This window comes from Acartia tonsa, chromosome 10, assembly GCF_053477335.1.
Source record: "Acartia tonsa isolate MP-2025a chromosome 10, ASM5347733v1, whole genome shotgun sequence".
Classification (NCBI taxonomy): domain Eukaryota; kingdom Metazoa; phylum Arthropoda; class Copepoda; order Calanoida; family Acartiidae; genus Acartia; species Acartia tonsa.
In genome coordinates this window covers 21,365,230-21,389,561 of record NC_137269.1, presented here as the reverse complement: position 1 = coordinate 21,389,561, position 24,332 = coordinate 21,365,230, and the positions used below count along the sequence as shown (strand labels likewise).

Sequence of the window (24,332 nt, the reverse complement as noted above, 5' to 3'; positions counted from 1 at the left end):
TATCTGCCACCATAAATTTACTTTTCAAGTCCCAGCAATTTTGTCCTACAAATATGGATTAATACTTTTTTCAGATAAACAAAAATTCAATAAATCGTAATATTATGGAAAATATGAAACACTTCTTTGTAAATTACAAAAAAAATTCAAATTCGACTGTTTTAGATATCATGTGCATTTTTCTAAATTAAAATTAGCTTTTACAGTAAATGATCGTTTCTATACTTATAACAAAGGTATAATTAACCCATTAGTGCCGAACCTGGTTTTAAAACCCGGTGCCAGAAAATGGAAAAAAAACCGGTTTCCGGCTTCATAATTGCATCATTCTCAGTATGAATCCCCCCTCTACTACCCTGGCTTTCATTTCCCCCTGGAGCAGGCAGTTTAGCTTACTTCCGTTTGCTGGTATAGATCAACAAAGTTTGAAAATCATGACAATTCAAAATACCCCATCTAACTTTTTTGTTTTTATAGTAAAGTCGCTGATTTTTTTCGTGAAATCTAATGTTTATTGACAAGTACATCTATTTGTGAATTCGTTTTATTTAAATTATTATTTTTTATATGATTTTTTTATCGTTTTTTTACGCCCTATATAGGCCCGGTTCGGCATTTCCATTTTGAGTCTGAAATTTTTATTACCCGGTTTCACTAATAGATCTTTTTTGACAACAACAACAAAACAGGGTTTTTTTACCCGAAATCGCCGGCTAAACACGAAATTTGAAATAAATCGCTTCGTATTATACTTGTAGCTCTTTAGATTACATGAGGTTGTGTAGTTTTCAATTACGGATCGTATCAAAGTTCTAAAAAGTGTTCATCTCACTTTTGGCGTTCAAAAATTACATTTTTCGATTTTTGGTCAAAATAACCGGGTTTATACAGGTCAACCGGGTTTTAAAACTGGGGGAAAGCACCAAAAACGGGTGTTAATGCCTGGTTGGTATTTATGGCCAAGCCGAACCGGGTTTTTTTGCAACTTTCCTGTGCACGCCACTAGAGCAAAACAAAAAAATACGAATTCCGTTTTGACCATTATAAAGCTTCCCTGAAACTTACAGCTCGATCGGCCCATAAAAGTGGCGCTCGGCACTAATGGGTTAATTTTTAAAATCTTCCCTAAATAAACTTTTAATTGATTTTATGGCACTTTTACAACTTTTTACACGAAATTGGAGGTGATTTTAATTTACAAAAAAAAATCTTTTTGGGAAATCATTTTATATTATTTTAGAAGTTATTCAATTTTAGCAATTGAAGACTGACAAAAAAAAACTTTGAATCTTTAATGAACTGTTTCTAGAAATGGGAATAACTTTAGATTTCAAGCCTATTTATGGCCAATCCTTTTCTACTACCCTTATTATTAGTATCACACATCTGATATAGAATTTTACAATACAATTTTTAGACAACAATCTAGAATGAATAGCTGTACTTTTAGCTTGCATAACTTTTTTGTAGTACCTAAAAATAAGTACTTAGTCCAAAAACTAATTGTTTTTTAGTTATTATTTTTTTCTGTTTAGATGAAAAGCAAAATAAATGTAATAAATCCCTTTTGTAGAGAATTGGTTGTTTCTGAGGATTAGTAGATTTTCTTAATGAGAGCTGGGTATTTGTGTTTTTTTGTAGGGATAGGAACATGTAGTAGAAAAAGAAACTTATCTGCAATTACCTGCGTCTGTGTGTCTTTAAGGGGTACACCTAAACTGTTCTTTTTTTTGTCTTTGGTCATAAAAACTAAAACACTTGTGTTTCATCACCGACTGACCAACATATCAAATTATGTATTTTTTTATTAATTTTCTAAATTGTAAATCAAATGGAATTAAATTATTTTAAATCTTATTAAGAACGAGGGTCCTAATAATGAATAAAATAAAAAGTTTTTTTTAATTAGAAATAAAATATTTTAAAATTGAATATTACATAACTTATATTTTTATCTTGCTTTTTATCATAATAGGTATGTTTTATTTAAAAGTTTAATGGATCATTTGGTTTAGTTCTATTTTAAAAAGCTGTGTTAATATTTCGACGCTATTGGCTGATATTCAAAGACCCACTTGAAAGTCAGTACAGGGTACTCACCTAGTGAACGTAAGTTATTTAACCCCTGTCCCCTCTATTTATTTTTAAGGCTCAGAAATTATTTTTTTTAATTAAAAGATTGACTTAAAATGTATCAGGTATGGAGTTGGTTGTGTCTACAATTGTGATTGTAATTCAGGAAAATATAATATTTATAATGGATTTATTATTATTGGGATATTACACCAGATTATCATGTTCTCTAACAAAGTGAAACTTCCAGCGGGGCTAAAATAGCAATCCCCTTACTCCATCCCCTATTGAATGGGCGATTCCACCAAAAAATAAGAGGAAAAATACCTACCTAAAATAAATGGACAATGACAATTTTATCCATTTGTAAAAACAAAACTTGATTTAACCAGTGCGGGTAGCTCTATATCTTAAGGGTTCTTAAACCTCTCTTTGACCTAACCTTACCTAAACTAAGCATAAAAATTATGGGGATTTTTTTTCAAAGTTTTTATGGAAATCATTGATATGTCTTAAGTCTAAAGTTAATTAACATGGACAATATTATTTTGTAACCTTTACAGAAAATTCTGATGGCTGTGATCCTGTAACTGGAGCCTGCAAATGTAAACCTGGATGGAGAGGTATTAACTTTATTATTTATTATTTCTAATCACCTTCATGTAAAAATGATAATTTTTGCTTAAGGTAATAAAGGATGGAACGTTAGCTCATCTTTTATTACTGCAGTAACTTCCAGAAACATAAAGAACTTAAAATCTTCACAAAAAGAATAATAAATTTTTAGCCACATGTGAAAGTTCCACTGTCTAGCAAGCGATTATGTATGTATTTATCATTGGTTATACACCAATTAATTCCAATGTGTTGGCGACTTAAAATAAGTAACACCTTAATACTTTTTTCACCTCCTCAAGTAATACACCCCTTAGGAACACCCCTCTGATTTCAACTATACAATTCTAGGTATATCATTTCCAGTATGGCTTAGAATATCCGCGGATAATAACCGGTTCTCAGTTATACTTAAAAATTATGTATAGCATCGTACATCCTGCTTTCTACGATTTAAGAAATGTACAATCATAGGATTAAAATCAGTTTTTTTAGCCCGTGCCTCTCGCATTTTGGAGCTATTTTTTTATATTTTCTAAGTGTTTATCTTTCTCAATAAAAATAGAATAGAAAACCGATAAATAGAAAATACCAATCCTGTCTTGAAAATACAACCTTATTATCTAGTAAAATAATTATTGTTTATGTAATAAAAAGTAAAGTTTGAGGTGCAATAGACTATATTAGGTGTCCATTACATAGGCTCTTACAAAACAATAATTTTTTAATGTTAATCGTCCTTCCTTCCTCCCCAAAATGATTTTAGCAACCAAAGGCAGAATTGCACAGAAACATTCAAAATTTCTAAGTTATAAAAAAGTTTTAATTTCTTTTTATTAATATTTTGATAATTTTTTGAGTCGACAGTTTTTACGGCTTCAGTTTTATAATTATGTTTTGGTTGTGCGTTTTTCACTTACTAGTTAGTTCGTGTATGGCTTACTAAAATTTCATTTGCCGAGCCCTCTTGGTTAGAAAAATTTTGTTTGCGCAATTGCATGGACACAAAAGTCTATTACAATCTTCAGAACAATGAACTTTGGCTTTTCCAATTATCTATCCCCCCCCCCCCCTTCTTCTTTCACCTTTGCACAACATAAGGGGGGGGGGGGGGGAGGTCAAGAGGTCTAATTCACAAATTATTATAGATTTCTTTAAAAAAAAATTCCTAAAGTTAATAGAGTACTCTAGATTTTTATTTTATTGTCACTGCAAGTTTTTTCGCACATAACCTAGGATAAAAATATTTTTAAAAACTGTAACTAGAAATTTTTATGAATAATTTCCCTTGAAACTTTAGCTTTTTTGCTTAGATAAATAGAAATAGTAGTCATTTATAAATTATTATATAATTGATAACAATTTAGAAATATTTCAGTTAAGGCAAAGTTTCTTTATAAGTCAATCACTGAGAAAGGTATCAAATGCTTTGTACAAGTCAAAAATTCAATATTGTACTTTTGGTTATTAATTTATGTTACTACCTACCTATTTGTCTTTATAGCTAATTTCTTATTTAGGATAACTACCCCTCCCAACCCACCACACACAAAATAGCTTAAAACCTTTCCAGAAACATACATCCATACTTTGTTGTGTTTAGAATTTAGCAAAAAAGGTTGTGCCAAAGTAAATATAAAGTATATTTGGTTGAACACTAATGTTATGTCCGAATGGTTTTATGTACAAAGTTTTAATTGGCTTTAATAGCAACCAGGCTCAGTCTATACAACTTCGTACACGCAAATTAGTGGACAACTTTCTAGGTAGCGCATCCTCTCTACAATTGTCTATTTCATTCTTTTGTCTGTACGTCTTTGCCAACTGCGCGTCCCTTTTTGTTTATGATTTTAACAACTTCAACAACTTTCTCCAAATATCTGACTTTCAATTTGTCGTTATGTTCTTGGAGTTCATCCAGTTCAAACAAGTTTGTAGTTTGAAATCAGTTAAATGATATTTTATTTATGGGCCATGATCATTGATCATTCTTGTTTATAGCTCTCAAACTCTTACTTATAACAACAAAAGTGTATAATAATCATTTGATTTTTAGCTTAGGCATTGTTGTTTTGTTTTTGTAGGTAAATCAGTTTTCTTTTGAAAATGATAAGAATAAAGGATACATTTCATTCCCTGTATTGTCATGGGTTCGTATCTCGTCCTGAAACGCGTCATAACTAAAGACGTAAAAATTTTACCTGCTATTTAAAAGGGTTTACACTAAATAAATAATTGAAGAGAGAGGATTGGTCTAAAACAAAACTTGGTTGGATGAAATATGTAAGATTAATCTTATATAGCTAATATAAAACATTGTATTAAAAATGGTGTTATTGGGTTTTATTAGTTTGCTATAATGGTACTTTATTCATATAAAGTCTTGATTCGAATCATCGGTTAATGAAAGCTTGATTACAGAATAAAAAGAACAAATTCGTATTGTCATCGTCTAAGCTGACTTGAAATTTTTGTTGTCAAAATATTTTTGCGCAAAATTATCATAAAGTACACTTGAAAGGTACAAACTTACTTTAACAAAAATATATACCACAATGATGATAAGTTTAGTCAAGGACGTCCAAGCTTTTCTTTCTCCTTTAGCACTTTAAAACTATTTTCATTAGTCAAATTGTTCGGCCCTGTTCTTATTTCTGTGCTTTATTTTTATGGAACTCTCGTCCTATTTAGCATTATAAAATTAACTATCTAATGTTTTTTACTTTTTTCAGGACACAAATGCGATACAATTTGTGAGAACGGACGGTATGGCTCGACCTGTGAGCGGGTGTGCGACTGTATGCCTGGTAGTTCTTGTAATCACGTGACAGGACAGTGCCAGTGTAAGCCTGGATACACAGGTACACATCAAATTTTTTCTCGTATTCATTCGAAACCGATTAATATCCGGTGGATAAGAACAGGGTCTCATCCATACTAATATTCCTAATATTTGTTCAAAATCTCTATATATAAAAGTAGATCAAGATATATATCTCATTATTTATTTTTATAAATATAGAAAGCCTAGAAGAACAATACCTTAATTAGACTAATAGGAACATACTGTAGAAACAATCCGACCACGTTACTGGCGAAAAAAGTATAACAGTTTTGGACGATAGGGTAATTATTTTTTTATTACATGCGAGTAATAAGATAGCTTTAGATAGTTAAATTTCATAAGATAAAGCTTTACTGGAAAATTAAATTATATAAAAATTTCTTTACTTGTATTATTGGATTTAATAATATGTGATTGAATATAAACAAAAACCTCCGTCTGCTAGAAATTGCTTTCCAAGTGTGACATACTTCTGATTGGCCATCCAGACTCCCAGAGTAATAAATCTATTATTTAACCATCTCGTAAAATGCACAAGAATTAAAATTGGTTATTGATACATTAAATTGTGCAGTTAAAAATTATCTAGACTATTCTAACCATACAATTTAATTTTCTCTCTAGCTTAATGGAGATTTATATTTGATCTAAAGAAAAAACTATTTTGCCTCCATTGTCTGCATTCCTAAAATTGTGTATATGTTTACTTCTTCTTATCTTTGCTTGCTGATAATTATAGAGAACTATGCAAGAAGAAAAGCAAGTGAAGCAAAGGATTCTCGAAACGACTAGGCCTACAAAGTGCTTTTTTTAAGTGACTTATAATTCCTGGGATAATTATAGACTTTTGACCATGGACCATGAGAGTACAGACACTAGTTTAAACATCACCGCTGAAAAGTGATTCATTTCAATCGCCCTCGTTCATGCATGCATAGTCCCCTTATCCCAAGGGTTCATGCATAGTCCCCTTATCCCGAGGGTTCATGCATAGTCCCCTTATCCCGAGGTTCATGCATAGTCCCCTTATCCCGAGGGTTCATGCATAGTCTCCTTATCCCGAGGTTCATGCATAGTCCCCTTATCCCGAGGGTTCATGCATAGTCCCCTTATCCCGAGGGTTCATGCATAGTCCCCTTATCCCGAGGGTTCATGCATAGTCCCCTTATCCCGAGGTTCATGCATAGTCCCCTTATCCCGAGGGTTCATGCATAGTCCCCTTATCCCGAGGGTTCATGCATAGTCTCCTTATCCCGAGGTTCATGCTGCGCATAGTCCCCATATCCCAAGGGTTCATGCATAGTCCCCTTATCCCGAGGGTTCATGCATAGTCTCCTTATCCCGAGGGTTCATGCATAGTCACCTTATCCCGAGGTTCATGCATAGTCCCCATATCCCAAGGGTTCATGCATAGTCCCCTTATCCCGAGGTTCATGCATAGTCCCCATATCCCAAGGGTTCATGCATAGTCCCCTTATCCCGAGGGTTCATGTATAGTCTCCTTATCCCGAGGGTTCATGCATAGTCCCCTTATCCCGAGGTTCATGCATAGTCCCCTTATCCCGAGGGTTCATGCATAGTCTCCTTATCCCGAGGTTCATGCATAGTCCCCTTATCCCGAGGGTTCATGCATAGTCTCCTTATCCCGAGGTTCATGCATAGTCCCCTTATCCCGAGGGTTCATGCATAGTCCCCTTATCCCGAGGGTTCATGCATAGTCTCCTTATCCCGAGGGTTCATGCATAGTCCCCTTATCCCGAGGTTCATGCATAGTCCCCTTATCCCGAGGGTTCATGCATAGTCTCCTTATCCCGAGGGTTCATGCATAGTCCCCTTATCCCGAGGTTCATGCATAGTCCCCTTATCCCGAGGGTTCATGCATAGTCCCCTTATCCCGAGGGTTCATGCATAGTCCCCTTATCCCGAGGGCCCCGGACTAATTCTAATAAATGAACATATAAATATCTATCTATTTATTTAGGCCCAAGATGTGATTCTCCATGTGAGCGTGGCTACTACGGAGCTGATTGTAGGCAGGTCTGCCCTCCTTGTAACGCAAGTAAGTACATTTTTGCCCTTTCACAAAGAGATATGTATGATTTGCTCTTAAGTTGGACGGAAAATGTCTGGAAAATAGACTAAAACCATTCCAATAAATTTATATTTATAGCTACCTTCAAAAATAAAACAAATACCTACCGATCATTATTTTCTAAGATATTTAGCTTCAGACAAAAACCTTACTAAGACTTCATAATAAATAAAATGAATTAAAACCATCCGGGGACCTATATGCAGGGCGACCACTGCATACTTTATATACTATTTATACTATATAGGATGAATTTGGATACTATATCATACTATATGACAAAAATTTACTATATATACTATATAATATCACCTTTATTTGACAAAAATTTACTATATATACTATATAATATTACATTTATATAACAAAAAACGAATATTGTCAGTTTTGCGAAAACGCCTCTTAAGGTGCGTTTTGTCTTATTTTCACAGTAGGTTTTCTTCTATTTCTAGCCCCTGCGGGGGCTCTGGCCCTGCGGGGCAACCAATAACCTTTATCTTACCTAACCTAACCTTCAATAACCTATCTAAAGATACTGTGATACGACAAAATGCATAAAGCTCTACAGTAAGAAAGAGATAAAGAAAATACATTAAAATATATTATTGTTTGTGATTTAAATATCAGTTATTTATCATCATAGAATTAACTTAAGGCGGAGGGGGAAGTTTTGCCACTTTCACTTACTCCATGATTATTAGGCTAGGTATTAATGTGAGACTAAAGATTATTTGGGATAAAAGTTTACTTTTGGGTAGTAGTTCACTAATATTGATTCATTTTTTGGATAGGTCTCTAGGTTCAGGTGCTGCAGGCTGGAAGGTGGTTCATGGACAGGTAAAAAAATTTTGTTTGAAGAGTTAGAGATCAACTTATTAAACAAAATACCTATGCACCTTTTTGGATTTTATTAACATACCTATCCGAAGAAAAAATTAAAATAGGCCTCCAAGTTCAGGCCTCCAGGTCCACTCTGGACAGGTAAAAAATCAAATTTCTTATTTTAGGAGTTAGAGGTCTACTTATAAAACAGAATATGCACCTTTTTGGATGTTACTAACAATTTTGAAGAAAAAATTAAAATCGACCTCCAAGTTCAGGTCTTGCAGGCCTCCAGGTCCACTCTGGACAGGTAAACAATCAAATTTCTTATATGACGAGTTAGAGGTCAATTTATATAACAGAATATGAATTTGTTTGGATAATATTAACATATCGGGCTCAGGTTCACTCAGGACAGCTAAATTATTTAAATTTCTTATTTGAAGAGTTAAGAGGTCAGAATATGCATCTATTTAGATGTTTTTAACACATCTGAAGAAAAAATTAAAATTGTCCATCAAGTTCAGGTCCTGTAGGCCTCCAGGTCTTCTCTGAGGTCTGGAGTCTTCTCTGGAGGCCTGCAGCACCTGTACCTGGAGAGCAGTTGTATTTTTTCTTTAGTTATGTAAATACTATATAACGTCTAAAAAGATGCTTATGGTGTTTTAAAAACTAACTTTTAACTCTATAAATAGGAAATTTTGATTTTTACCTGTCCAGAGTCCACCTGGAGGCCTGCAGCAAAATAACCTGGAGGTCAATTGTCATTTTTTCTTTAAAGGAACCATGCAAGAAATATACCGCTTTAATTGCTGAAAGACTGCTACGAGTAGACCCAATACCGAAAGTTTGAAGCCTCCAGCTTCAAAAACAAAAAAGTTATAGACATTTTAAAATCATATTTTTATTACAATGAAAATTTTGAAAGTTTTTCATTGCTAATAATAGAATTTTCATTATTAAAATACGTCGCATAGAAAGAAAATTATAAGCTTATTTTTGGCAGAAACTTAGGATGCTAGTAACTGATAACATTTTTACAATAAAAACACTCTTCTTTATAGTCAAAATCATTAAAAAAAGTTCAGTTTAATTTGTGTTGTATTGAGAGTACTGTAGCATTAGAATACCAGCCTCTAGGATTTTCAGCCAATCAAAAGCCTGAGTCTGCGCTAAGTCCACTGAACAATCAATCACAGCTGAGCATCTGTATTACTTACATTAGTTTCATTTTTTCCCGCTATGATTTTATGCTTTCAAACACAATTTAAACCGAATTTTTAAAAGACATTTTGACTATAAAAAGGGGTGTTTTTAGTGTAAAAATGTTATCAGTTACTGGCAGTCTAAGTTTCTGACAAAGATATGCTTTTAATTTTGTTTACAGACGACGTAATTTAGTATTGAAATTTTCTTTTAGTACAATGAAAATCTTTCAAAATTTTCATTGTACTAAAAGAATCATTTTGAAATATCTGTAACTTTTTTGTTATTGAAGCTGGAGGCTTCAAATTTTGGGTATTGGGTCTACTCGTGGCAGGCTTTAAGCAGTTAAAGCAGGGTAATTCTTGCAGGGTTCCTTTAAACACATAAATAACATAAAAAAAAATGCCTATGTTGTTTAATAAACTAACCTTTAACTTCTTAAATAAAAAAATTGATTTTATACCTGTCCAGAGTCCACCTGGAGGCCTGCAGCACCTAAACCTGGAGCTGAAGGCCAAATTTTTTTCCTTCAAATATATAAAAAAAACATCCAAATATAAGCTCATTTTTTTTAACAAATATACCATTAACTGTTCAAATAAGAAGTTTGATTTTTACCTGCCCAGAATCCACCTGAGGCTCTGCAGCACCTGAACCTGGAGGCTAAATGTCATTTTTTCTTCAAATATGTAAAATAAATATCCAAATAGATGCATACTTTGTTTAAAATTTGACCTCTAACTCTTCAAACAAGAAATTTGAATTTTACCTGTCCAGAGTAGACCTGGCGGCCTGCATGACCAGAACTTTGAGGTCGATTTAAATTTTTTCTTCATTAATGTTAATAACATCCAAAAAGATGCATATTCTGCTTTATAAGTTGACCTCTAACTCTTCAAATTAAATAATTTATTTATAACCTGTCCAGAGTGGACCTTAGAGGCCTTCGAGGCTAGAACTTGGAGGCCTATCTTAATATTTTCTTCAGGTATGTTAATAACATCCAAAAAGATGCATATTCTGTTTAAAAAGTCGATCTCTAAATCTTCAAACAGAAATTTATTTATTTTTTACTTGTTCAGAAACCAGCAAACATGCAGCACCTGAACCTGGAGACCTATCCAAAAATGATTAAATATACGTGAAATATTACCCAAAAGTAAACTTTTATCCCAAATAACCTATAGTCTCACATTATGATTAATACCTAGCCTAATAATCATGGAGTAAGCGAAAGTGGCAAAACTCCCCCCCCCCCGGGCCCCCCCCCCCCCCTTATATGTGAAATTGATTTGAGTTATTATTGAATGATGTATATACTATGTTTTACTAAATAATTTAAAGTCAGATACTATATCATACTATATGAGTGAGAAAAAAATATACTATATATACTATATAGATAAAAAAAATATACTATAAAAATACTATATTTTTTATGTTTTGGAGTGGTCGCCCTGTATATGAGCTCTCTCAGGTGTGTCCCATAGTGTAGTGGTTAGCGCACTACGCTGTGGTTGGGAGAAACCGAGTTCAAGTCCCTGCATAGACTTTGCACTTGGTTGACAAATGCTGCCGCAATTTGTCAGATTATGATCACGCAACCTTCCCTAAGATGCCCTAGGGTTGTAAGGGGGGAGATTTGTAGGAAGTTAGGATTCTACAAATCAAGCAGCTCTTACCATGATTTCCCTCATCCATTCTCCTCGTATGAGAGTGCCATCAATTAGGGTGGCTTAATATGGAACATTCGCCAAAACTCTAGGCCAGGGTGATGTAATAATTGAGTAGCTTCCACGAGAATTGCGGGTCAGCTTGTAATGTAACATAGAATACAATCAGCTGTGCGCGAAGCTTACTAATCTAAGATTGGCCAAAGAATTCTCACTTCCAGTCTCCGTGTGCATCTGAGTCCTAACTTCAGAGAATCATGGCTACAACAACAACATCTCTCTGAAAAAAAGTCTATTGGTTCTTTAGTTATTAAAATCTAAAGACAAAAAATCCTTCATACTTTATTTAATAAGATAGATTTTAAAATATCCAGCAAAAGGTGTAAAAGATTTCCTAGCTCGATTATTTTAATAAATGATTTCTTTTCTAGGTTATGGTGTATGTGATCATGAAACAGGACATTGTGAATGTATGCCTGGGTATACAGGATTTTTCTGCATGGAACCTTGTCCTACAGGTATAGTTACAATTATGAATGTATGCCTGGCTCTACAGGATTTTTCTGTATGGAACCTTGTCCTACAGGTATAGTTACAATTATGAATGTATGCCTGGCTCTACAGGATTTTTCAGTATGGAACCTTGTCAAGTTGTCCTACAGGTATAGTTACAATTGTGAATGTATGCCTGGCTATACAGGATTTTTCTGCATGGAACCTTGTCCTGCAGGTATTGTTATTTATTTTCAATTAATTTTACAAGGTATCTCGTCCCTAGCATCTAGGTTAGGGTGCGTGAGGTCAAGAAAATAGTTAAAAACAAACCCAATACATTTGTGATGATACTTTAGAAAAGTACTAACTACTACTATTATTTCAGACAAAAAACTTTACTACTTTCCGTTTCAGAGTAAATACTAGTGGCTTTGCACTTGGCAACTAGAGCAAATAAAAACCAAAAATAACAAGTAACGCTTTCCTAGAATAAGGAAATCGTTCAGTTTAGTTGTTAGCTTATTCTTTACATACAGACAAAAAAATTTTGTTGTTAGACAAGCAAACAAGAAACCTCACTACTCTATATAATATTAGAGGCACTAAAGGGAAAGGGTTTAGTTGACTCTCTAATTTGGAATACAAATTAAATCTGATGGGGTCATATTTCTCTTAGTTCCCACCCTCGAAATATTTATAAACTTTCCTAGACATATAAGAAGCTTCTTTTGTAAAATAGAACCATATCAGTTAAGTGGTTAGCGAGATTCCAGACTACGAACAGACAGAGAGACATCCTGTTACTTTTATATAATGAAGATATACTTTTAGGCACATTTGGAAGGAGGTGTAGTGGACAATGTAATTGTAAGAACAGCGGGGATTGTTATCATATTAGTGGCAAATGCAGGTAAACCCATACGACTGTTATCAATCTTTTTGGGGGGAAACTGCCATTTTTGGCGCCAAAGTGTCCATTTAACTTTATTGACGACATTTTGTATTAAGTTTACTTTGTCCTATTATTAACTGTTTTGAAGTTGTGTGTTTAAAGTACTTTCCCTCTAAGTGCATATCACTTATTTTTTAATAGATAGAAACTAATGGGGGGCAAGGGTAGTTTCTTATGCTTAACCTAAGCGAGTGCCCCGACCCTGTTGGACTACTGAGTTTCATGTGATCTTAAAATCATAGTTTATAATTTTCAAAATAATGCATTTATAGCATGTAAAATGTAATAAAATAACTTCATTTAGGTGTCCAGGGGGTTGGATGGGTCACGACTGTTCCCAGCCCTGTCGACCTGGCAAGTTTGGACCTGGCTGTGTACATGAATGTTTCTGTCACAACGGAGCTACCTGCAACCCTATTGATGGACGTTGCAGATGTCAACCTGGATGGAGAGGAGCTAGGTATGCAGAAAATTGGACATATGGACAGATCCTAGTTTAAGAATAAGCAGCCAATAAAATATATAAAACTGTTTTAATTTCAATTTTTCTTTCAATTTCTGCGCGCCCCCGAGAATATTTTTGGGAGAATTGCGGAAAAGAATTTGACTGTAAATTACAGTTACATAAAGTTAGATAAAAACTTGGGAGTATTTTTCATTAGATTTGATTGGTTGGTTCGAAATTGGTAGTGTCCAAACTTTACAACCGATAATTTAAATTACAGAAGGTTTAGAAATGTTTATCATCATTGGAGAATTTTGTTTTCCCTGAAGATGCTTGCTTGGCAGAATGACAATGAAAAATGGATAACATTGCCATATTATTTAAGATGTGAACACCTTTGTCCCGAAGGATATTTCGGAGAGGATTGTGCCCAGGCTTGCCAGTGTCAAGGAGATAATTATATTTGTGAACCTACTATGGGATGCATCTGTCAACATAGCTTTCAAGGTGATTATATAGATAGATAGACAAACAGACAGACAGACAGCTTGATGTGTAGATTTCATCTTATATAAAAGTAACAGGATCTCTGTCTGCATGTGTCTCTGTATGTACCGAAGGATCTCGCTAACCAATAAACCGATATGGTTCTCCTTTACAGTGTAGCTTCTCATAGGTCCTGGGAAGGTTTAAAATTAGTTTTGTCACCTTCCTAAGAGAAATCTCCCCTAGAACAATTACACCTCCCAAAAAAATTATTATTAAAATATGTGTTTAAAAGTTTCTAGAGCCAAAAAGTTGAAAATCTAAATTAAACAAATAAATTGAAACAGAGGATCTGAATTAGAATAGAAACAGTAAAGTTTATAATTCTCAACTGTCCTAGTTTAACTTAATAATAATCTATGCTGGTGTGTCTGCTGCGTATCTATCCATCTAGCTTGCCTGCCGGGTATCTATCTATCTAGCCTGCCAAAATTCCTGTATAAGGGGGGGGTTTTTAATGCAACCATCTCGTAATCAGTGAGCAAATGGCACTTAGATTTCGAATTTCGATCTGAACTTTTGCATGAGTAATCCCTGGTAGGTCTATTTTCCCTAAATCGAACAAAAAATTGGAAAAGTAACGGCTGGCGGCTGAGCCGTTTAGCCGTTTTTTTTGCCTATTTTCAGGGCAAATCCATCATCAATTACGTAGGAATCAACTTTTTAAAACATATTTTTGGTTTAATTCATGTTAACTGATAGCAATAACCATTTTTATAACTTCTAGTACCAACAGCTAGCGTCTATAGCCGTTTGAAAGCGTTTTGGAGTGGAAAAGAATATTATGTGGAGAAAGGTTTCGTGACTAATTTGCAATATAGATATCCAAAAAATGACAAAACGGCTGAGCCGTTAGCCGTTACTTTTCCAACTTTTTGTTCGATTTAGGGATAATAGACCTACCAAGGATTACTCGTGCAAAATTTCAGATGGAAATTCGAATTCTAAGTGCCATTTGCTCACTGATTACGAGATGGTTGCATTAAACCCCCACCCCCCCTTTTAATTTCTTTTTAATTTTGGTTAATTAAAGTTTTGTGTTTTGTCGACTAAAACAGAGCGACAAGAATTATGTTCAGACAAAAAAATAAATAGCTAACTGTTGGTCCAGGGAAGTTCCCCCGCCCCCCCCCCCCCCATTCTCTAAAGAGTCCCTGTAAGCTTCTAGTTACATAGCAGCTAGTAGAACATACAGAGTCATAAGAAAGAAGCTAAAAAAAACTATAGTAGCATTTTAGTTTATCTAATCAATCAATTACTTAAATACAGGTTTTAGGAATAACTAATAAGTGATTTTTATTTGTCATAGCTTTGATTCATTTATTAACATCAAAACCTTTGCCAAGTCAAAAAAAGTCTGCCAATTTGGAAAAGAATTCTATTTTCATACCTAACCTGTTAGTATCCTAAATTCTTAAGTAAAATGCAAAAGTTTTGAAGACAAAGTCTGATATGCAGACTGGCCAGAGTGTACGTTTTGTACGTTTTGTACGTTACGCATCGAATCTGTGTACGTTCTGGACGTTATTTTGATATGTGTACGTAACGTATTTTGAAATTTGTTTTTTTGTACGTTTTACGTTTTTTTTAAAATAATAAGAATCAAATATTAGCAGAAAAGTAATTTGTATGTTTTGTACGAAAATTTTTGCAAAAACAATAGGTGTATTATTTAAATAAATTCAATAATATCTTCAATTTTCATAGAACAAAAATATGTATGTAAATTATGCATATATGTTATTAGAACTTACAGTTTAAATTTATGGATTTGAAATATATGTCCTATAGATATAGTTTAAACTATTGAACAGAAAGAGATATGCAGTTGACTAAATTCAAGTTTAAATGCATTTCATGCTACTACCCCTTTAATAGATTTTACGAAAATTTTTTTCAAATTCTTTATATACTTGGGGTAAATTTTCCGAGATATCATATGGTGCACAGTGTAGGATTAAGAAGTCTTATTTTTTGGTATCTTCAGTTTTTAAAGAATAAGAATCAAATATAAGTATAAAAGTATTTGTATATTTATTTGTATTTGTACAAAAAGTATTACAAAAATAGTATATTATCTATAATGCAAAGTAGAATGATGTCTGTCCGTCTGCTTGTCCGTCTGAATATCAGAAGCTTAATATCTCAGTAACCACTGAACCTATTGTGCTCTACTCTTCATGGAATATACCTAATAGTCCTGTGATGGTTTTTGCTATTTTCTTTGGGGGAGGGACACTTAAAGCTTTTTACTTTCTACTAGGATTAGAGGCTTCGTATCCCTCTTTTATAGAATCGTTTGTTGGAAATTTGTCAAAAAAAAATATAAAAAAATATTGTGATTATTATTTTCATTTAGGCTTCGCCCCAGGGTGCGGTGGGGGTTCCCCCACCCCGCTGATTTGCATTAGTTTACAAAAATAAATTGAGGGGTGGTTGATTTTTTTTTTTGGGGGGGGGGGGGGTTTCCCACACTCTAAGAAAATAGCCTAAAACTACCACAGGACTAGTAGATATATTCCCTGAAGATTAGAACCCAATCTGTTCAGCGGTTACCAAGATCTTAAGCTTTAGACAGACAGGCATTGATTTACTTTGTATTAAATACAAGTATTTTCTGAGATCTTTAGCAATAGACAAAATAACCCTATATCCTATTATATGTTTATCCTATAAATCCTTTTTTTTCTGTAACAAAGAATCTCGCTAACTGCTGAACCGACATGATCTTTGTGAGGTTGTAGGCTATTAGCATCAGACAAAAAACTTACTACTTTATTTAATAGAATATACTTAGTACGTAATAACAGGATGTATGTCTCTCTGTCAGTTTATTTGTACAGAAGGTTCTCGCTAACCGCTAAACCGAAATGGTTCTCTTTTACAGGGTAGCTTCTCATAGGTCCTGGGAGAGGGTACAACCACCCTCCCAAGAGAAACTACTCTTAGAAAAAAATCACAACCCTTCCCCTATTTTTTCTTTCTTTTTAAAATTGAAATCAGAAATGGTGGTGGTCTACTCCCCCTTCCCTCACTAAAAAAATTATTAGCGAAGCTACTCTATAATCACTTTGTCAGTCCGTTATGCTATCGGAGAAACGTGATTTTCTCGGCTCCTGTTTTTTGATTGAATAAGTTCACATTCTACATATTTTCATTGAGATTTGCCTTTTGGTTGGGTGCTAGATCTATTCCTAGATTTTCTTTTTTTAATGGTTTTCTCGACTTCTATTCAAGATAGACGGCTGAAATTTTCAGGGAATAAATAAATTCACATTCTACATATTTTTAAAAAGTTTCTTTAAGGTTTGTCTATTTGTTGCAGTGCTAGATCGATGCCTAGATGTATAGGTTTTTGTGATTTTCACAACTCATATTCCTGATAGACGGTTGTAATTTTCAGGGATTGTAGGTATTAGTTTTCATTCTTAATACTTCCACTAAATTTCATTGAGATTTGCTTATTGGTCGGGGGGCTGAATTTATTCCTAGATTTTCACGTTATTATATATTTTTAAAAGGTTTTGTGATTTATTTAAATAAGTTAAATGCTTATTTTTTACGACACTACTCTATAGTTTATATAGTTCCCAGATTTCCATCCATAACTTTTGAGCTTCGCTACTTAAGGATGTTGTCATCCTTGTTTTTTACTTTTTATTTTTAAATAAAAAAATGGGTTTTTGAATTCAACTCCCCCCCCCCCCTAATCAAGTTCCTCTAGAGGCCTCTAAGGGTGTAGTCGCTGGTCCTTATAATAGGATATACTTTGTACATAATAACAGAATGTCTGTTTGTTTGAACCAAAGAATCTCGCTAACCACGGAACCGATATGGTTCTCCTTAACAGGATAGCTTCTCATAGGTTTTTGGAAGTTTTATAACTATTTTGGGGAAGAGTATCACCATCCACCCTCCCAAGAGAAATTGACTTTAGAAAAAAAACTACCTCCTCCCCCCAAAAATGAATTTTAATTGCGATTTTAAGTTAATTTTTTCCAGATGTTTAGAAATAACTTTTGAGCTTCGCTACTTATATATGTTGTCATCCATGTTTTTTTTATTGAATTCAACTCTCCCCTCCTCAAGTGCCCCTAGAGGCCTTTAGGAGCGTAGACGCTAGTTCTTTTGAATAGAGTAATATCTTGTGTCTGTCAGTTCGCTATGCTTCTCCTTTACAGGTAGCTGCTAGTAGACTTAAATGTATTGATAATAGGTAACTAGGAAATTATTTAACTTATTTTTATTAGGAATGTACGTTTTTGTACGTTTTTGTACTTTTTTTATGTACGTAACGTATTTTTTTTGTGTACGTTATGTACGTTTTTTATTTTCAAAATTGGCTGGCCAGTCTGGATATGACAATAATAGAATTAAGTTAGAGTGTTCATCCTTATATAAAAGAAACAGGATGACCGTTTGACTGTATATTTGTAAGGTTCTCCTTTACAATGTAGCTTCTCATAGGTCCAGGGAAGATTTGCAACTATTTAGGTGGAGGGTACAATCAAACTCCCAGAAGAAATCATCATGCCCCCTCACCCTACTAAAAAAAAATTTACTTTCTCTTTATAAAACTAGAATTGAAAATGGGCCGGGGTCGACTTCCCCTACATCAGTTGCCCCAAGAGAGACTTCCTCGGAAGTAGCCGCTAGTTTATATAGCAAGGAGAAAGAAAAATTCTTTTTACGTTATTAGATAGCACAGGATTTAACTGTTGTTAATTGTGGGTTGTGTTTTCTCTTTTATAATTTGATATTTCTGTCATAAACTGATATTTTTAATAGCAAAGCTACTCTACTCTACAATTTTAAGTATCCACCCGTCTGTCTCTCAGTCCTTTTATAAAGAAACATAATTATCTCGGCTGCTATATAAGTATGTCCTTGTTGTTTTAAAATTGTCAACATTTGTTTCTCAAACCTATTTCGAAACCCCTTAACTAGATTAACTTTTGTTCAGTTATTGTATTTTGAAATTCTATTGTTTAAAAGATATAGTTATATGTCAAATTTAAGCTTTTTAATATTCTTAATTTCTAGTTATATAGAATCTTGACTACTTTGAATAAAACATAATCCAATTTTGTTTATTATAGAATATCTGCGCTTTTTAAAAGAAGATAAGTTAAACAAAATCCCCCTTGTTGTACGTCCCTCTTTTTATTCCTTGACAAATTAAAAAGAAAAGTTTACCAACACAAATAATTAAATATTAAACATTGTTTCCTTTATATTATACATTTAGTTTACATTTAAAAGGGGGTGGGTGGATGTGCCATTTTAGCAAAGCTTAAAAATTTAAGAACAAATTATAACTATAAAAAATGGATGCTGAACCGCCCAATTAAGCCATCTTCTATCATACAAAATGTAAATTGTTTCCATTATATGCCGGGGGCATAAGGATAAGGTTTCCAAAGTTCTATAAACACGTTCTTTGATTCGTTGCCTTAAACTTAAGAGACTTTCATTGAAACTTAATTAAGTTGATGTGTCGAAACTTTTTCTCCAATAACTTAAATTTCAGAAGGGATAACTTTATTTATCAGAAATGTGGACGGGTATACCTCAGTTGGGTTAAGATCACTTGGTATAGGAAATAAATGAGATTTTTTATTTTAACCTTTGGTTAACCTTTACAATAGTATCATGTTAAATTGTGTTTATTTATTTTAACCAAAATAGAGAAGATTAAATATAATATTCAGTTATAGTTCTAGACGATCAAAATGATATAATAGGAACCTTTAATTTTATGATATGAATATTGACAAACCTTTGCATTAAAAACTATAGGAGGAGAATTATTTCCGCAGTTTTTTGTGAAAACTTTAAAAGCTGTTTCTCTGGCCTCATGAGACATTGATTAATTGTATCAACTCTAATTCCCAAGGTGTTGATATATTCAAAGCACAAGGAACAAGCCTTTTCAGATCAGAGAGAGAGGGGTCAATGTACTGTTTATTACACTAGTCCCCAAAGTTTTACAATAAAGTTTTCTTATTCGTTGGCTTAACAACTTTTGGGACTTTTACTGCATTTTGATTGGTTTGTTAATTAATTTGAGTGTTCAAACTTTTCAACCACTAATTTTATTCTTCAGAAGTGGTAATTTTTTGTATCATCATTGGGGATGTACATCAATTTATCGGTCATTGTCTTATCCCTTTAGATCCCTGTTTTCAGACAGTCATTCCATTCAGCTATATTTCATAAATATATTAAGGACGATTCTGTTGAGTAAATTCTGACTCAATATTAGTCTATCAGATTAAGTTTCATAATAACTGGACATCTACTCTATAATTCACTTTGTCCGTTTGTCCACCCATGATTATTTTGTGCTTCGTTATTTTGTTACAAACTGAAAAATTGTGATCAAAAAGTTAAAAAGTTTTTTTTTAAAGCAATAACTTGCCTAAGTGCATTTTAAATTTTTTTTTACATCAACAAGTATGCAGTAAAAGTGTCAAAGAGGAATTTGCTTTCGATAAAAATGTATTTTGTTGAAATATTAAAACATAATTGTTTGGTTTTTCCCACAGGGAAATAGAAATAACACAAGGAATTGTAGGAAAGGGTTGTAATGAATAGGAAGGTTTGTTACATATGGAATTAATTCTTTAATTAGGAATTATTATTTATCGCATTGTATTATAGAAAGCCAAAGCACGAATATTATATTAATCAACTAAAATTGTTTTAAAATTGCTCACAGCTAATAAAACTATAAAAGAAATAATATATGAAAATTGGCATTTAACTGTAATTCAAAATTATATGGTTGAAAATAATTAAAAATGTATATAAATTTAGCTAAAAGGGTTTTAAGTCTCGATACCTATAACTTTATTTAAACTTTTTATTACTATATTCTGATAGTACCTTATAACTAGCTGCATTTCAAAACTCCTTTTGTTTTTCAGGAACTTGTGTCCAAAAATTTCATAAATTTACATTACATGTATAATTTTATATTTTAGGTCCAAACTGTTCAGTGCCAGTAACGGAGCAAATAGTTTATCCTCCCAATATCCCACCCACGGTTCAGGAATACAAATATTTTCTGCATGAATTTTATGGATTAAATGTTCTTTTTTTACCTTCATTTCTTTTTTTCCAATCATATTATGTTTAAAACTAGGTGCTTTCGCTTATAGTAGCAAGTGAACACAGAAAAAAACTCCTAACTTTCTAATTTAAAATGAAATAATGTGAATGGTTTTTTAAATCGAATTTGGAACAATACTGAAAAAATATCCATAGATACATCCATTAAATACTTAAAATTATTAGGATAACCTGAACATAACAGCCATAATCATGATTTTAGTGATCATAGCTGTCGCTACTGGGATAATTATCTTCCTTGTTGTTATCTATAGAAAAAGGTAAGAAAATAAAATATTATTCTTATTGCTGCAATTTTAAATACATTTGTAAAGCATTTTTTTGACATTTTATTGTGTAGATTGTAGTGTTCAAAAATTTGTTATTACATATTCAAACCATATAGTCGCCTGTCATGTTATATATATCTAAATAAACAAATAATTCTGCATTTTATTGTGCACAGAATTTTTATCAGTGCATATTAAAGTTGTGTTATTTTTGTTGAGATTTTTTAACATTTGTTATGACAAAAATATGTTAAATTTATACTTTTGTGTATCCAAAAACTATAACATGATATTTATGTTTTATTAATGGGCTTGCATGTACATGTGACACACAGGTTTAGAAATTAGATTTATTTTAATGACGACTGTCCGTCAAAAATGGAAAAATTATCATCATTTTTATTTATTGATGTTTAGGTTCCATCAATTGAAGAATGATTTTGCTCATGTCCACTATATACCAAATCCAAGTATGCAAGGTACGTCATTTTATTTTCTCGTATTCATTCGAACCCGGTGGATAGGAACCGGTTCTCGTCCATACGAAAAAACTATGTCTAGCATCGTATTATATCCAGCCTTCTACGAATATAAAACTGGTTTTAATCTTATAATTGTACATTCTATATCCGCGGAAAGCCGTTTATAATACGTTGCGAGAAATAACTATTTTTTTATTTGATTTACAAGTTTAATTATTTTCTTTCTTTATTTTGTTTTCTTTAATTTAATGAAGGGCAATATACTCAGAAAACTCTTTTAGTAAATATCTACAAGAATAAACAATTTGATTTTTAGTTTCAAACCACTTGTTTTTAAAGGAAAAGTAACGTTTTTAAAGAGTATATTAACCTTTTCTATTATTTTTTTTTATTTATTTTTATTTTGGTTAGCATCAAGTCCTCCTCCTTGTTACGAAGAGAATATATATTCTAAACCTGAGGATGTGTATCAAGAAACTGAAAATACTTACGCTGAACCAAAACAGGACGAGGGGGGTAGTTGTGCCAGATTTTAGCATTCCGCCTAAAAGCCTTTATTTACATGGGGTTTATATTTTAGAAAATTTGGGGTTTTCATCCAAAGTAATTAGTCAAGCACAGAAACTCCCTTTTAATTTAAAAAGAATTAAAAATTAGAGGAAGGGGGTTAGTTTTTCGGAAGTATATTTTTACTTCAGGTTATGTTAGCTTGTATTTGGGTACAAGGTAGTGTTAGGGCAGGTGTTAGACAAAGAACACCCCACCCCCCACCCTTCTCATGATTTATTTTTTTTAAACAAGAAGGGGGGGTTAGTTCGGTGCTGGAATTTTAAAGGAAAACACCAGAAAAAGAATTTTCTTTTACTTCACCTTTTTTTTAGGGATATAAGTACTCAAATATCAAGAAATTAATGTTTCCCTTATTGAAAATACAACAAAAATTGATCTTAGGCGTGGGGTACATAATTTGAATAATTATGATTTGGTGGGAAAAAGGATACCTGTCAAAAAAATAATGCCTGTGTAATAAGAAATAAATTCTGATAATTTACTTTTTAAATTAAATTGTCCTTGATATGCTTAAAGTGGTACAACTATTTTTTTTTATTTTAACAATAGGACATTTACTCAGATCCCAAGCAGGATCTAATTCAACTATCTTCTAAAATAACAAAGGAGGAATTAGAAAATCAAAGGTGTTTTGTGATTTTTGGTTTTTTTTATTTTTATTTTTCACTTATTTTATTACCTATTTATTTTTTACATTAGGTATTTTTTATTTTATTTTGCCTATTGTCATTTTTTCGTTTTGAAGATCCTCTATAACTCTTATTGTCTATCTGTACTCATCTGGTTTTTAAGATAGAGGGCTAAAAATTTTGTAAAATCAACTCTGTGATTTACTTTGACTTTTAATCATTAATTTACATTGACCGTCCTTTTGATCATTGATATTTTATTTAAATTTTAATTAAATTTCTGTGCTTTGCTTCTTGTCTCCATCAATTTCAAGTCTAAAAACGAATAAGTAACATTAATAATATAAAATCTAATATTAATTTTTTTGAAACACAAAACAAATTCGTAGAAATAATATTGAAGATGACAAAGAAAAAACTGACGGAGGTATTTTTTTTTATTTATTTTTTTTTATTAATTTTTTTATTTGTTATTTAGTTCTTTTGTGTTCTTTTCAGCATTCAATTTAATATCTTGATTGAAATCTAATTGAGAATTGAACAACTTATGGTTAGAAAAGGGGATCATTTTTGGCAGATATTCCGTTAAGATGTATGCAACCATTTAGCCAAATGCACTTATTAAGTCAAACTGTTCTTAATTGTGACTAAGTGTATATATATGAAGTGATCATAATTAAGAACAGTTTGACTGAATAAGCGCACAAATATACTGAAAATACGCGAAATACCTTTTACAGACTATTATACACTTCCTTAAGTCATGGATTGAAGTAATAAAAGGACCTGAAATACCCAGGGATCTTAATGGACAATGGACGATAAATCAATGTATAATGATAAACCAAATTACCCCTTTCTGGTAGATTAAGAGTAATATTGCTAGTTTGTACTACCCAATCGAGATTTAATAATGGTACTTTAAGCTTTTGAGCCAACGTATGTGAAAACGTGTTTTTGATAACTTGGGTAACAGTATTATTTACAGTCCAATGCCTTTTCAGAACCTGAACATACCTTTCCTATCAAATCCTAGAGGCCAGTATGATACAAATATGGAATCAAAATATACGTGGATATTATGATAGGAGAAAAATTGTCGTCAATTTAGGTTGCCATTTCCCTCGCATTCATTGGTCGGCCCGTTTATCCAGTAAGAGGGGAGGAGATGGGGTAAAGGAGGGGAATGGGAGTATCGTTATTTTAGCGCTACCGAGTTCACTTAATTATATGTAGAACATGAAAATCTGGTGTAAGATCCAAGGTATAACAAATCTATTTTTACAAGGCGAAATTTGTTTCAGTTGTACTTGCTAGCTGCTGCGTCAGAAATTACAGGAAATCAGCTAAATTTTTATATTTTTTAGAAGGTCACACTTTTGACAATCCCGTGTATACAACCTTCCGCCCGGCTTCGCCCCAGGCTAATATTGAACCTCTGAACAATGTCAGGTAACCAAATTTTTCTTATTTTCTTTTAAATA

General features: G+C 32.7%; 1 protein-coding gene across 2 annotated transcripts in view; it reads left to right on the top strand.

Moving 5' to 3' along the window:
* The window catches only part of LOC145329630 (uncharacterized), a 115,289-nt gene that overhangs the window by 83,380 nt on the left and 7,577 nt on the right, over positions 1 to 24,332 (top strand). The window contains exons 18-32 of one of the 2 annotated variants that reach the window (XM_080173947.1): positions 2,200 to 2,239; positions 2,637 to 2,696; positions 5,421 to 5,549; positions 7,515 to 7,592; positions 11,758 to 11,844; positions 12,653 to 12,731; positions 13,078 to 13,233; positions 13,604 to 13,725; positions 20,751 to 20,820; positions 21,066 to 21,158; positions 21,585 to 21,646; positions 22,061 to 22,162; positions 22,770 to 22,845; positions 23,238 to 23,275; positions 24,216 to 24,300. In XM_080173947.1, coding sequence (XP_080030073.1) covers positions 2,200 to 2,239; positions 2,637 to 2,696; positions 5,421 to 5,549; positions 7,515 to 7,592; positions 11,758 to 11,844; positions 12,653 to 12,731; positions 13,078 to 13,233; positions 13,604 to 13,725; positions 20,751 to 20,820; positions 21,066 to 21,158; positions 21,585 to 21,646; positions 22,061 to 22,162; positions 22,770 to 22,845; positions 23,238 to 23,275; positions 24,216 to 24,300 — 1,277 coding nt within the window. The remainder of the gene's footprint in view (positions 1 to 2,199; positions 2,240 to 2,636; positions 2,697 to 5,420; positions 5,550 to 7,514; positions 7,593 to 11,757; positions 11,845 to 12,652; positions 12,732 to 13,077; positions 13,234 to 13,603; positions 13,726 to 20,750; positions 20,821 to 21,065; positions 21,159 to 21,584; positions 21,647 to 22,060; positions 22,163 to 22,769; positions 22,846 to 23,237; positions 23,276 to 24,215; positions 24,301 to 24,332) is intronic. The other variant, XM_080173948.1, reaches the window with a different exon arrangement.